This window comes from Triturus cristatus, chromosome 2_2 (assembly GCF_964204655.1).
Source record: "Triturus cristatus chromosome 2_2, aTriCri1.1, whole genome shotgun sequence".
Classification (NCBI taxonomy): Eukaryota; Metazoa; Chordata; class Amphibia; order Caudata; family Salamandridae; genus Triturus; species Triturus cristatus.
In genome coordinates this window covers 1,046,945,184-1,046,961,216 of record NC_140582.1, presented here as the reverse complement: position 1 = coordinate 1,046,961,216, position 16,033 = coordinate 1,046,945,184, and the positions used below count along the sequence as shown (strand labels likewise).

General features: G+C 46.9%; 1 protein-coding gene across 4 annotated transcripts in view; it reads left to right on the top strand.

Annotated features, from left to right (window-relative positions):
• FAM193A (family with sequence similarity 193 member A) overlaps window positions 1-16,033 on the top strand; it is a 489,141-nt gene that overhangs the window by 54,109 nt on the left and 418,999 nt on the right. For all 4 annotated transcript variants that reach the window (XM_085642531.1, XM_085642534.1, XM_085642533.1 and 1 more), the window contains exon 2: window positions 7,671-7,736. In XM_085642531.1, the coding sequence (XP_085498657.1) occupies window positions 7,671-7,736 (66 nt within the window). The remainder of the gene's footprint in view (window positions 1-7,670; window positions 7,737-16,033) is intronic.

The window sequence follows — 16,033 nt, the reverse complement described above, 5'->3', positions numbered from 1 at the left end:
CGACGCACGAGCGATGTTCTGGTAAAGCTTCACTCCTTTAAAGTGAAGGCGGCCATCTTGCAGACGGCCAGGAAGAAGGATGAGATTGCTTTTCAAGGATTTCAGTGTTCCCTCTACCAGGATCTCGCCCGTGACTTTTCTTAGAAGGCAGAAATTTCGACGCCTCACCACGAAATTAAGAGCGGACAAAATTAAATACAGATGGACTTACCCATTTGGCCTGGCCTTCAAGTTAAATGGTAAAACAAAGCATGTTACGGAACTAGAGGAAGGTCTGCGACTCGTGGGGCTCCCACCGAGGTCAGAGGAACTGATGGGAGGCTTCTCCAAGGTGAAAGAGCAATAAATCTTCACAGTGGCACGTGAGTTCAAAGGGTCGCCACTCTAAGGACTAGAAGTATCCCACCTGGACTGCCTGGTAATGTTGATCTAAGATGGGGGGGGAATTCGACAGAGAGTATGCCACAGTATGGAGCACTCACTCTGAGGTTTTTGATAGGTCTGGTGATGAGTTTAATATTTCTGTGAACACCTAGTCTCGTACTCCGCGAACATACAAATTGCATTGGGTGATCGAGCTGTGATTTCGAAGATCAGCCCGGGCCCTGGATCTGGCCCGGACTCCCTACAGCTTGAACACTATAACCCAAGACTCTACGGTAAAGGGAGCACCGGCTCCCCAGCACAGGTTCTGGTTATTCACTTTTGTTAACTGTTGGGTGGGCGGGTGAGGGGGAGCTATGGAGGACGAAATTGGTTTTCTTAGGGTCCACGGGGATGCAGCTTCATTGGCTTAAAAAGAGTTTGCAGGATGTGAAGGAACCATGTCTTTGCCTTTAGTAGTTGAACCTGGAGGGGGAGGGAGCTTGTGGCTGCAAGTCAAGCCTGTGCAGGAGGGGGTCAAATGGGAACTATGTCGGTCGCAAAAGCTTCCTGGCATGTAAAGGGCTTAAATTCACCCCTTAAACATCAAAAAGTCTAGAAATATCTATCGGATCACTCTTTTGAAGTGGTTGCCCTGCAGGAAACTCACTTAAAGCAGGAAGAGTTACGTTTGCGCCACAAAAGTTCTGCTCTAATTTACAGGTCATCGGCAACCACGAAGCACAGGGGGGTAGCTTTACTCTTTCACAACCCCGCCAAATTTCAACCTGAAGCCATAAGGTCCGATAAGGAGGGGAGGATTATCATGGTAAAGGGCCTGCTGAAAGGAAGGCGGTGTATGCTCATATCTGCATATGCACCTAATAAGGGGCAGCAAGCTTACCTGTCTTCCCTTCTTAGTATGCTGGGGGTTTTTGCTGAAGGCTTGATAATACTGATGGGGGATTTCAACCTCACGTGGCAGGCAGACAAAGATAGTACCCATCCACACACAGCCCCCACAGGCAGTTTTCTAAAACTGTTAAACACTCTATACAAGCTTTGGGGTTACGAGATGCATGGCTGCACGCACACCCGGACACCAAAGACTACTTTCTTCTCTCATGTACTCCAAACGTACTCAAGATTGGATTATAATTTTATAACTCTTGGATTACTGGGGTCCCTCCAAGATGCAAAAATCCTACTGATCTCTATATCTGACCATAGCCTAGTCACGATTAGCGTCAACTGGGGACAGGGCGCTTCCAGGGCACCACAATGGTGCTTTCCAGTCTCCCTGACGAGAGACAAACTAATGCGGGAGGACCTGCGAGGGGCTATCACAGAAGTCTTCATTCTGAATCTACCCCAGGATATCCCCCCCCCCCCCCCCCCCCCGAATAACTGCGCCGCTACTTACAATCGCTTGAGCTTCCACAGGTCCCCCAGTCTTGCAATGACATTCTTAATGCCCTCATCTCGGAGGAGGAGGTGGGTAAGGTGATTGCGGCACTTACACCTAACAAATCTCCAGGTCCAGAAGGCTTAACGGCCAACTTCTACAAAAGATTGGCCCCGGACATCATCCCTCAACTAAAAAATGTATTTAATGCAATGGCGGAAGGCGCAACAACTTCGCAATCTATGGCGGAGGCTGTTATTTCGGTCAAAATTATAAACCCGGGAAAACCCCGTAAAGTTGCGCCTCATACAGACCCAAAGTGCTTTTGAACCTGGACGGCAAACTATATTCTCCAATCTTGGCAGCGAGGCTGGAAGATCTGCTGCCCAGTCTAATCCACCCTGATCAATCGGGCTTTATAAGGGGCAGACAGATCCACGACCACATCTGTAGGACCCTACATTTAATTTAGAAAGCATCTAAATTCAAGATACCCGCGGTGTTGGTGGGTCTGGATGCTGAGAAGGCTTTTGACAGGGTAGACTGAGCATTTCTCTTTCTCACGCTAGAGCACTTTGGGTTCGGCAAGCCGTTTATTGATATGGTCAGGGCGAACTATGTGCTTCCCCGCTCTAGAGTCTAGGTCAATGGGACCACATCCGCTTTCTTCTCTCTAGAAAGGGGGACAAGACAGCACGCTCTGACCTTTACTTTTTGCCCTGAGCATCGAACCTTTGGCGCTTCGATTCAGAGCAGCGGCAGATATCCGGGGGATTCCATTTGGGGGCGAGGAACATAAGATATCCCTCTTCGCGGACGATGTGCTGTTATCCCTCACTTCCCCTGCGCAATCACTACAAACGCTACAAAGGGAATTGGTGGTATTTGAGACTGTCTCTGGCTTTAAAATTAACTTGTCAGTCGGGCGAAACTACCAGGCTTGGGGAACTCACCTCGCTCCAATGGGCCAAGCATTCATTGAACTATCTGGGAGTCCATCTAACCCCAAGAATAGAAGTCTTATTTAAAGCTAAATACCCCCCACTTTTGCTGCAAATCCAACAGGATCTCAAACACTCTTCATATACTGGCTGGGTCGCATCCATGTTATCAAAATGACTGTTCTCCCCAAAATGTTATATCTATTCCAGGCCTTACCGATAGACCTGGAGAGGGGATTTTTGCCCAGGTTACGCACCCTAATTACTAGGTTTATCTGCCAAAACAGCAGAGCGCGGCTCCCCTTCCACACACAGCGACGCCCGAGAAGTGAGGGAGGAGTGGTACTTCCCGATTTTGAGCTATATTTTAAAGCGGACCAGTTAAGAATCCTGACAGAATGGTCCAAAAGAGAATCTGAAAAGCACTGGCTCAACATGGACAGGGCAAGTTTGGGTAGAACAATTTGGGATTTATTATGGAAACCCAAGTGCGATAGACCGCCAAATGCATATCTGAGCACACGCACTACACTCTAGGTCTCGGATGAGGTGTCGAACCATAGATTGGTCCTCATTCCCCTCACCATACACACCGATCCATTTTAACCCAGCATTCCTCCCGGCGCTTCACAAGGGTCCCTTCGATACCTGGAAGGAAGGAGGGTCCCTGATGCTCTCCGACCTTTTTCATAATTATTATATTTTAACATTTGACAGTTGCCTACAGCTAAAACATTGGGCACTACAACCCCAGGTACGGGAGGCTGCTACGCAGGAGAAGACCCCGATAGAGGAATTTGTGCAGAGGGTGGGCTCAATGAGGGGGGTGATATCCTTTTTATACAATCTTCTTCTCAGTACCATACAGGCAACGAGACCCGGTACATGCAGGCATGGGATCAATGGGTGGGGAGAGGGATATTACAAGCAGAGTGGAGGCGCCTGTGGAGGGACATGGCCAAGAATAGCCAGTCAATAGACTTGAGGGAGGCACACTATAAGATTCTCTTTGATCAGTACCTATATCCGACCAAACTCAAATCTTCCCAGAGACTTCAGACATGTGCTGGAGGAGCTGCAGTCTCTTCGGAGATTTCTCTTCTATTTGGTGGGATTGCCAGACGATACGTCCGTTTTGGGAGGAGATCCTATCACATATGAAGGACATGCTAGGATACCCTCTCCGACCACCATGGAGGGGGCACTACTGGGCCTGAGGGGCCAAGAGCTAGAGCTCTAAACCAGGGCATATAGAGCTATCATGGGGGCTTGTTTAGGAGCGGCCAAGATAGCGATTGCAGTGGCATGGAAAAAAAAAAAGGCCAGCACCTGCCCTCTGTGGCATTCTCGCCTCTGGAGGATTCTGACTGTGGAAAGGATGGCGGATACCTTCGGGGTGAATATAATTTTTTTAAATTTAAATGGGGCCCACTGGTCGCCTATCTGACAAAAGGCATTCCCTTGGCATTCTGCCCATCTTCATTACGTGACATGCACCTCTTTCAGTTTTAGCCTTGAATCGAGGAAACATCCTGCTGGACCAGCCAACCACCGGTAAAATGCAAAAAGTCGATGGACACATATATCTGACCCAGAGACCACTGTTATCAATTTTCGTTATTGTTCTTCATTTGTTTTTCTAGAGGGGTGGTGAGGGTGAGCGACACAATGGTTTGGGACTATTTGACTCGCCTATTATGTAACATAAGATGAACAAACACACGGATACAGAGTTGTGCCGATCCCCGCAATGTGATAAACTGTTATGCCATTAGATTGTTGACTTAACAGGGGATTGGTACTATGTTCCTGTTAATGTGATCGCAGCTAGCATGTATTTGGTTAAAATGCTCAATAAAAACTTTTGGAGAAAAAAAAAGAGAAGTCGGCTGAGGAATTAATTCAGCGCTAAAAGTTTTGTAAAATTGAGTGGTCAGACCATCTGGTCCTGGTGCCTTACGTAATTTCAGACCCCCTTAAGTCTGTCGAACTTCGTCCTCTGTTATGGGTTCCTTTAAGCGTTCGTTCTGGGTTGTTGTTACTTGTCGGAGTTCTCCTGTGTCGAGATAGTCCGATTGCGCGTTGGGTGGGTCAGCTGTGTATAAAGACTTGTAGAAGTCTCTGAAGATTTTCGCCTTCCCAGCTTAGTCTTGTCGGCACATCCCTAGAGTCCTTCATGTTCCCAATATACTCTCTTTCTCTTTTCACCCGAAGTTGTCGCGCTAGGTGTGCTCCTCTTTATTGCCCTGTGCATAGGAAGACAGTTTGAGTCGCAATAGAATCAGTTCCGCCTTATTAGAGTAGATCACGTGTAGTTTCCCCTTCAAAGCCATAACTTGTCTTTGAAGTATGAGCAAAGGATTAGTCTTGTGTGTCCATTCTAGTTCTTTAAATTCCCCCTCCATTTAGGGCTGCCATGAGGTTCACGCATTGGCCTCTTATCACAGCTTTAAACGCGTCCCATTTGTTTGCCGGTGTCTTGTCTAGGGGGATTGTTTATATGGAAGAAATCTCTAATTGCAGTGCGCAAAGTGTCTTGCATTGTTAGTGTCTCTAGTTATGGCATTGGGTAAGAACCATCTCTTAAAGTTCGGTTCCGGGCAAGCCCAGTTCAAGGAAACCTGTATTGGGGTGTAAGATGGAACATTATTTTAGCACAGCCACAAAGGAGCTACATGCCAGAGGGAATTGCAAGGTCATACGTCTTGGAATTACTTGAGCTTGGACTGGCCAGGGATCTTTCAGTAATTTATAGCCAGAAACAGCAGGAGGGGAAGAACACATCGCTTGCTGCATGATGCTACAACTTGTGAATGTTAGTTGGATTTTATTAAAACTGCTTGAATCTTCTTGCGGCCCCTCCCAGTTGCAGAGCTGCCCTTACACATAAAAGTGCCTTGTGTTGGCCCTGGGCTCGAAGACCAAGCAGGTCCGGGAATTTGGAAATAAATTGTGTGAAAGCTCTTTCGATGCTAAGTCTATGCCCTTCAGTACAGCGTACAGGATTAAGCAAGATCAGAAGGGTATCTTCCTTTTTTTTTTTTTTAATGTTGATGCTACGTAACTTTCCTGTACCTTTTCCTAAGGTTAAAACTTGTTGTGAAAGTAGACCTTCGTTAAGTTACACGTTTAGATGCCTGTTTTCTTCTGGGAAACAATCCACCAAATTATTAAACAACTTGATTGCAGCTGGTAATTTCTTAGCACTTGTTTTAATTGGGAGTGTCGGGCATGCATTGCTCTTCTTGGTTGAGAGAGATCCCACAGAATCTTTACCTGGAGCCTTGCCATTACTAGGTGTATCTGTGCAATTTCAGTCCTGACTTACAGATTTCCCACACAAGCGAAGGGATTACTTAATATTTGGTTGCCATCCCCCAGTGGGCCTCCCAGTGAATGCCCTGAATCCGTGCTAACTGGCAAAGTCTCAGGGGTGGGATCTCTAGCTGAAGCAAGCAACAAAGTTTTCTTAGTTACTCCCTGTGCTCCCACCACATGTTCGATCTCTGAGTTTATAGTACTCATTCCAATAGTCAAGTAGTTGGTATTGGTGCCAGACATTAAACGCACATTGTCCGACACAGAAATGGCGTTTGACTTTCTCTTACCAATGGCCCTAGTTATGCTGGCACAATACCTCGCGGCACAATGAGTAAGTACAAAAATAGGGTAACAATAGTGGTGGCCCGGCCTTAATGGCCGCATTCGGACCCACACCCTGCACCATGGGAAAGTGATGCAGCTTCAGTTCTGTGACCATACGTCTTCAACTGATTTGACCTTTTAGCTCAAATAGAAGTATATTGGTGGCCTAGTTTGTTTGTTTCAGTTGAGTGAATATTTCTGCATTACGGAACCTAAACCATTAAAGAAAACCATGGGCTTCCAGATTTAAAGAATTACTTTAGAGGTTGTATGGTTCTTTTGCTGTTAGTATGTAAACCATATCACAAAATGCAATCAGAATACTCTTGGCATACAAAGAGCAGGTTCTTTAGTAGCAGTACCGTCTAGACCCCCCTCCCCCCCAAGAGATATTAATCGTTGAACTCTAGTACCCAAAAATATAGTTCGCAACACAACAAGCTTTTAGCATATTTTTGTTTCAAAAACAGTAATTTAAAACCATACATTTTAAAATAATCCCAAGGTGGCAGGCCATCTCGGCTGTCATGCCAGTTCCAGGCCATGTAGTTCTAAAATGCTGCAATCTGAGTCTTCAGTTATCCCTCTGCTACGTCTCTCTGCAATGCCTTGACCATCACTTGTGTCATGTGAGGAAACCTTAAAAGCAAGAATATGGGTGGATGTCTGGGTGCGAGTGGGAGACTTGTCCACTATCTTGGTTCCTCCTCAGTCCTACTCATCTCTGTATTTTCTTTTTTATTAGAAGCACGTTTTCTTGGGTTTGATTTTTCTACCCGCTTCCTTGTTTCCTCAATTCTTTTTTTATTTTTGAGTTGTCACTGAGTTGTGTGATAAGCTAGCAAGTGCAGACATTCATTGTATAAAATGCCTCGAGCTTCCAGGAAGTCTACTAGTCCGTTTAGAAGCAGATTTACTTTAGTAACATTCCTCATTTAGAAAATAATTTCCTGCTGAAAAGCCTATGCTCTTTTATTTCTATCAGATGTGTAACATGGCCAAGATACTTAAAACGTCTCAACACATGGGTGAATTTTTAATTGTGTCTGGATGCTGCGAGGTATCCGCGGTAAAACATTTCATGGGAGTTTTCCTTGTTTTGATATCCTGTGGATGAATTTTGTGCCCTCCACTAAATAGGATTGATTTTCATATGTAGCATTTGTTTTTAACTCTTGAGCTTTCAAAATTGTGTGAACAGACCATTGTTTGTTGTCTGCTTCATAGTTTAGTGCTGCAGCAATTAATTCCGCCTGATCTGTTATGATTAGCTGAAGAAGAAATCTTCTGAAACCTGTTTATTTTTTCCTGCATAGGTTTCAATAAATGGTACACAGTTTATGGATAGATCCATTGGCTCGGATTTCACCAGTGTTTCTCAGGTAAGAAACCTTCTGGTTTTGCCTTTTGGCTTAATAAAAACAATTGAAGCATAGCACTGTATTTGGTAGAAGGTTGATTTCAAAAGCTTAAGATTTTTAACCACTACTCAAAATCAGCCTTGGTTACAAAACAAATTAAGTCCCTCAGTAAACAGACTATTGACAAATATGAGTCCCAAGGAGCATGTTGGGATTATTGAAAGAGGGGCATAACAACCATGCAGTATGCATATTATAATCGCAACCTGAACTGACTATGGGACAAGGAGTTTGTCTTTTGAAGTTGCCGCCAAATCCGTAATTGACCCTTCATCTGATGATATGGTAGCCGCTTATTGGTTTACATAATTCATGTATGCCCCCACAAATGTCTTTAGTTCTTTGCTATTAGGGCAGCTGTCATTGAAAGAATGCCTAAGCATCATTACAGAACACTGGGCCTATCTGGTCAAGCACAAAATCTGGTAGAGAGTGGATTGAGCAGGTTATGTGTGTTAACAATACATGTTAGTAATCCATGTACAAGAGCTGCTTGCTGTTTTCATTGGAATCTCTGCAAGTGATGTGCTAAGCCAAGCAATTCGGAGGAGTTGGTGCTGGCCGGAATTACACATACCACACCACTTGATGGGGATGCCCCCACACCTTCCATTATGAAACTAAAACCTCTATCCATATGGGTACTTAACACAACTCCAAATTGGCAGATTGGGGCATACAGCAATTGGATTCTAATATGCTTACCCTTAATAAGGACCTTAATGGATCCAAAGAAAGTCAGCGTGCCTCTTGCTGCGGTGGCTGGCTGTGAGCATCCGTAATAGTGTGGGGATTATTCATATATTCAAGTATTTCATTGCAGCAGCACAGCGGCCAGATACTTGAGGAGTTTAGGAACCACCAACCCATACCTAGTCAAACTGCCTTCTGTAGTGGTTTACTTATAGATTTGATGATTTTTGGACAAGAAACAAAACATTGATGAAGACAATTTTTAGAATTGTAACCATTTCAGGGAGAGCACCCCTTTCTCTGCTGATGAGATTAGAAATGTTGGCAGTTAATCATTTTATTTTTTTCTAACTTTTTTTCATTGATCGTTTACATTTCACAAACATACCTATCAACTCGTAGGAAAGTGCCCCTTTTTGCATGGTTGCCCTCTAAATCTAGGTAGTTTTGCCACACACCTGATGCTAACTTTGACTGAATGTGTGCTGCTACCTTGCTAACCAGGCTCTAGCACCTATGTTCTTCCCTAAAACTGTACCTTTTGTACCTACAATTGGCACACCTCTGGGGTCCCTGTAAAAGGTACCCCTGGTGACCAGAGAGGGCCTCTGAGGGCTGCGGCATATATCATACCACCCTCCGAGACCCCTCACCTTAACACCCCCACCCTGCCAATGGAGACTGGGTGTTTTGGAGCAGAGTCAACATGGCACACATTCATGTTTGTTATGCCCACCAACACTACCTGTGGCTTGGGTAAGTCACCCCTCATGCAGGCCTTGCAGCCCTAAAGGCAGGTTGAACCATACCCAGGTGAGGGCATAGCTGCAAGAGCACTATGCCCCTACAGTGTCTGTCATTCACAGATATTGTAAGTGCAGTGCAGCCATTTTGAATGCATAGGCTGGGATTTTGTCAATACAAACTCCACAGCTCCATGATGGCTTTACTGAAATCTGGTATCCAACTCCCCAGCACATTAAACCCACACTGGCATTCCAGTGTCGAATTTAGTGGAAAATGCACTCTGAGGGTATCTTAGAGATTCCTCCTGAAAAACGACCAACTCTGTTATGTTTCTTGACCGGCTCCCAGCAGTCTACCACCACCAGACATATTTCTGGATCCCTGGGTACAGAGACTCCGCTCTGTGTAGTCTGGAAACTAAGCACATCCCGGGCAGATGTGTCATGCCTCCTCCATCAGGATGGGCAGGGTCCTCGAAGCTTCAAAGAACTGCCACCTGGGTTAGCTGCCCACAACCTTTTGATGCTATCAGCAACTGGCTCCCATTTGTTCTGACATCTAGTTTGGACCCGAGAACGGGCGGGAAAACCTAGCCAGGAAGGGAGGTGTGCCCACCTTTGCCAACCCCACCCCTATGTTGGGGGAGGCGAAGTGAAAGCCGCCTTTCAGTCCCATCATCTTGGAGATGAAGGGACCCCTCTAATCAGGAAGACCCTATGCCTCCTCCCACTGGAGGGTGGCATACTAGGGGGTGTAAACACCCAGGGAAGGTACCCATTGGTCCCAGCCTGCACACCTTTGTAACGCCCCTAAATCTACTATTTCGGGGCACCTCTGAACCATGCAGTGAGAAAGTGCCATCTTTCTTGCATGGTATGCCCCCACTTTTTGCTGAATTGCTGAATGTACTTTGACTGAGTGTGCCCTGGACTCCTGCCAATCCGGTCCCCAGGCCCTATGTTCCTTCCCTACAAAAACCTCAAACCCAAATTGGCAAACCCTGGCCACATGTCAGCCCCTGGTAAATGGTACCCAGGGCCTTGTGACCAGGGAAGGCCTCTAAGGGCTGCAGCACTCATTGTGGCACCCTTAGAGGCCCTGTACCCTAACACACATGCACTGCCCTTGCAGGCTGACTGTCTGGGTACAAGACAAAACAAAGTCGACATGACACACATCCCTGTGTGCCATGCCCACCACCTACACTGCCCTGGCATACATCAGCCGGCCCTCTATCTGGGTGTCCTATGCCAGTGGTGTGGGCACAGGAGCATGAGCCCTGTGCCTCTACAGTACCCTGGTCCATTCCTGGGCCCTGTAAGTGCAGTGCTGCCATTTAAGAGTACATGGTGCTGAGAGCTCGTCAAACACGAACTCCACGGCACCATAATGGCAACACTGAAGACTGAGAAGTTTGGTATCAAACTTCTCAGCACATTAAACCCGCACTGATGCCAGTGTGGGATTTAATGTACCAAGCACCACAGAGGGCATCTTAGAGATGCCCCCTGAAACCTAACCTACAATCCACGTCTGGTCTGAGAGGCTGCCACACAGCAGACATGTTGCTGGACCCCTGGGTTGGAGAGCCCCCTGCTCTCCTGTGCCTGCAACAATGCACATCCTGGGCAGGGTGCTAGGTCTCCACCCCCAGGATGGACAGGGGGAAGCTTTAAAGGCATGCCGCCTCTGTGAGCTTCCCCAGGCCACTTGCAGCCCCCACTCTGGTGGGAAGCCTGGCCGGAAACCCCAAATAAGAACAGGGGATGTGCCAGCCTGCCCACCCCACCCCTCAGGTAGGGGAGGCGAGGTGAAGCACATCTCCGGGCACTCGCCATCTTGAAGATGGGAGGCCCTACCCAATCAGGACTAGGCTACTGCCCCCCTCCCACAGTAGAGTGGCAGAATAGGGGGTGTACCCACCCCAGGACAGGGACCCATTGGTCCCTGCCCTTTACCTACCTGTAACGCCCCTAAATCTAGTATTTGGGGGCACCCTAAACCTTCCTTTCACAGATTCCAGATTCCAAAATGCAAAGAAGAGCAAGAAGAAAGACCTGTCGTGCAGCTGCTAAGAAGAGGAAGACACCAACTCCTTTGGCCCCAGCCCTACCGGCCTGTTGACCCTCGAACCTGCTCCTGCTACATCCCGGCACCTCTTGTGGCCAGCAACCTCACAAACCCTGGAGGACCTGGCTACCTTTTGGCTCTAAGCACCTGGGACTCCCGTTGAGCAGAGGCTCTGCTCAAAATCGGCTTCTAATCCCTGGCATCAGCCCGGAACCGCGAACCCTGCACACTTCGCACCCGCCAAACCTGGCCTGTGCCACAATGAACAAAGACCACGAGGACAACCCCCCGGCGACTGTGACCCCCGTGTCCGGCACCCAAGGACTTCCCTCGACGCTCCTGACGACGTCTGCAGCCTCAGAACCAGGTACCCCCCAACCGCGATCAACTGAGGGTAAGATTTCCCAACACCAAAAGGCACCCCTGCACCCGGCGCCCTGCGGCCCCCTGTGCCCAACTCCGGGGTACCTACCTATCCTCCAACTACCCAACTTACCTCTTGAAGTGGTGGTGGCACCTGAAGAATCTTCGTCCCCGAGCTTGCAGCCTTTTTCCAACCAGGAGCTTTCCCATTGAAATCAATTGAGCGCCCGAAGGCTCACAAGCACCCTGCACCCAGCTGCCCTAGTTGCCCTGGCAGTGTAACTTCTACACCTATCTACTTGCCCATTTGCCCTGAGCAAGTGACCAGGAGCACAGCTCCCACAGCCGCGTGGCCTGCTAGTCAGCAGCCACCAACCAATGCCCCCCTGCCTCCCATAGGATAACATTGGACCTAACTCACTCTGCACCCGGCTGCCCCTGCGCCGCTGAGGGTGTAAAAACTGTACCTACCTGACCCTGGGAGACCCACGAGTCTGTGCCCAGAACCTTAACTTTGCCAGTCGAGTACTTACCCAACAGCCGATAACTCAATTTTCTCCATAGGGTAACATTGACTGGTTTCTTCTGAAATTTCTTCTAAATGTGGGGTTTCTAAAACTTAAAATATTCACCAAAAATCAGCCGAATAACAAACACCTGCTTTTAGGAGAGATCCCAGTGCTAGATCTTGGTGCCCAACGCTGACCCTGAAAAATATTCACAACCGTACTTACCAGTAACCCAATTTTCTTCCATAGGAAACCACTGACTGTTTTTCTGTGAAATTTCTTGTGTCGATTTTTGCAAACTTAAAATATTCTTTAAAAATCGTGCTAACTGTGAAAACGCAATTACTTACCTGTTTTAGATAGAGATCCCAGTACTGAGTCTAGGAGCCCAGTACTGGATTACAAAAGTAACGAGAACCTACTTTAGCTGCAACTTGAAATTTCTTCCATAGGGAATCATTGACTGGTTTTCTATGAAATTTCTTCTAAGTGTCAACTTTTAAAATAGCTAAATATTTCCTAAAAATCACAACAGTAACTAAGTCGACTTTAATATCACTTGCTTTCTAGAACTGTCCCAGGACTGAATCTAGGATCCAGTCCTGGAGTTACAAAAGTAATCCTTAATGTAATCTATTGCACATAACTTAAAATTTCCATTGAGCTCAATGCATTATTGTTTGAATTTGTGTTGCCTATTGCAACAACCTGTAACCAGTATTTACAAAAGTCAATTGCATAAAGTATTTACCTAAAGCATCTCATTCTGAGAAAGTATATTTTAATTCCTATTGTTGGATCTAAAATAAAACAGACCTATATTTTTTATATAAACCAAGTCCAGTCAAGAAAAACTTTATTTCGGAGAATCTCCATAAAAGGTACATAAAATGAAATATAAAAGCGTTAAAAACCATACATTAAGTAGTTATAATTAGTAGTAAAAAGGAAGGAAAAATGCCACATTAGTGCAGCCGCACTGCTAGATATCTGCAAATTACATACAATCATGTGCCATTTAACACAATGCAAGATGAATCATGTTGACATTTTCAAATACCGTTTTCGCTTGTGCCATAAAGCCCCCAGAAATGTGGCCACAGCAAACACAATGTGAACGGCCATTTCACTCTTGAGAATTCTAAAGGCTTCGTGGCACCTGGTGAAACCCAGATTCCTACAAACGGGAATGATCCATTTTCTGCGCGCCTCGGTATAGCCAGGACAAAAAAATATAATATGCAGCTCAGTTTCATCGCTTACTCTGCATGCCGGGCAAATACTTGGTGTCGACACAGACCAAAGACTAGTAAGTGCACGAATTGGCAAGGACCCGTGCCTCCATTGCAAATAGAGCTTCCTAATTATTACAGGGTAAACATTGTCAAGGATTGGTTCAAAGCTATAGGTGTTCTTCATGTAAAGGAATTGGTGCGTTAAAGACCCTAGTGATTTTGAAGGGCGAAGTGCGGGAGCCTTGGAATTATAATACAATTTGGTTAAAACTTTTTTAGGAAGCCTGGAACAGGCATCCTGAGGGTCGTTCCAAAGTGCATCTAGACCTAGGCCCACCAGACTGTTCCTTACAAATTTAAGCCAGGCAATGTTCCCCGAATTTGGAAAGCTAAGGACTTCCTGCAAGCCCTGTCTATAATGAATCAATTCGGGCACCGCCCACAGTCTACGCCAATAGATCACAGGGCGAAGTGCCAATTCTTCTTCCAGGGGTCTAATGCCTAGGTCGAGTCTTAGAGGCACTAAAGGTGTACTAGGAGGAAGCGCTACTAGACACCTAAGGAACCTATTCTCCTCTTTTGTCAGACTATCCAAGACTTTATGACTCCATAATTCACTACCATATGTAACAGCTCCTCTGGCTTGGACCCTGTAAATATGGAGGGGTGGGCCTATGGGTTTGAGGGTCGACCTATTCTTCCCTACCATCCTTAGTATCCCACCCACATGTTGCACTAGTTTTATCCTTACTTTCTCCTGGTGCGGACCCCACCCCAGTTCCTCATTAAGGGTAACACCAAGATATTCAAAGGTGTTGACTCGTTCGAGAATGTTACTCCCTATGCGTGGGATGCGGTGAAACCTAGGTGGCGGATTGAAGGCCATGAATTTTGTCTTTAGGGTGTTTATCTCTAATCCATGCTCTCTACAAAAGTCCCCGAAACCATCCAACACACGCTGGATTCCCATCGGCGACTTGGAGAGAAGGAGGGTGTCGCCCGCAAACATGATTGCCGGAACCCTCCTTCCCGCCAGCTTTGGGACATCCGCATTGGGGACCCTGTTGAGGTGATCAATAACACCGTTGACAAAGAGGCAGAACAGGGTTGGTGCGAGTACGCACCCCTGTCTTACCCCTCTGTCAACGGGGAACTTATTTGATAGAGCACCCTGCCTACCACACCTCACACGAGCATAGGTGTTGGTGTGGAGGCGGATGATCATTGTCAAAAGATCAGCTGGCACCCCAGCATTCGCCAGCACTTCCCAGAGCTTGCCGCGTGGAACCAGGTCAAAGGCTGCCCTTAAGTCCACAGATACAGTATAGAGACTGCCACCCTCCAGCTGTATTGTTTTCCAGTGTAAAAGGGACAGCCTAAAGACCTGGTCTATAGTGGAGGTCTTCTGCCGAAACCCTGCCTGAAGGGGACTCAAGATGTCCCTCTCTTCGATCCAGTCCAAGAGACGATACAACAGAAGCCTCGCGAAGAGCTTCTGAGGGACGTCTAATCAGACTGATCGGTCTGTAGTTAGCAGGGAGCAAAGGTGAGCCCCTTTTAAAAATAGGCACAATCTCCGCCCGAGCCAAGTTGGAGGGACCGCCATCCCATGGGTAATGGCATTGAACAATACCAAGAGGTAGGGTGCCCAAATTCCAACCTCATGCTTTAAGAGATCACCTGGGAGCTTGTCAAGACCTGGCGCTTTTCCTGTGGAAAGGCGAGTGATTGCCATTTCCAGTTCCTCCAAGTTGAAATCTTCCATCTCAGGAGGATTGTCAGTTGTTAGGGCAACTAAGGTCCCGGCCTGGATTCCTATTTGATCCAGCCCAGCCCTACTGTAGAGCGATGAAAAATGTTCCTCCCATACTTCAGGCGCAATATTTCCCTCTATAGCCATAACAGGCTCGGCTGAGCCATGTTTGACTATTTGCCAGAATTTCCTTGGGTCTCTGGTTTTAAGTACAGTTGACATTTCTGCCCAGTTCTCCCAGTCCCAGTCGATTTTGGCATTTTCAAGGAGGAGCTTGTAAGCGACCCTCTTTTCCCTAATTACCGGGGGGGCCTCCTTGTTTTTAAATGCCCGAAGAAGGTCTTTCTTAGCTTCCCTGCAACTGGCATTGAACCATGAGGCTCTTTCTCTCCTCATTTTCCTGTCCCGGACCACAGGGTTCAATACCTCAGCGAGGTTATCGCAAAGGGTCTGGTGAATGTCCCCAAGGAAGAGGCACCCTTCTGGCGAGGGCAGTTGAGGGAGAAGTCTTTCCACTTTTTCGAGGGCTGAGGCCACTAGCTCATAGAGGTTCCTTATGCAATTCGGTTTCTCTAGTAGTTTGTCCCACCTTATTCTTCGTCTGTTGCTGGATAAGGTAAGACTTGGGGCAGATACTCTGTTTCCTGGAACAGCAGCGTTAAAAAATCCATCAGCGACTAGTGAAAGGATTAGGGCATTGTGGTCGCTGTCTAACCTGGGGGCTGTTTTAAAATCTAGGACCAGTTTCCAGTCCTGGAGTTTGATCATTATATAATCTATCCGGGACTCCTGGCCTAGTCTATTAAAAGTTGGTTGCGGCGGTATGTCCCCTTGGAACCTGCCATTGCAGGCTCTAAGTGAGTTTGCCAGGGTCATTGTTAGGACTTG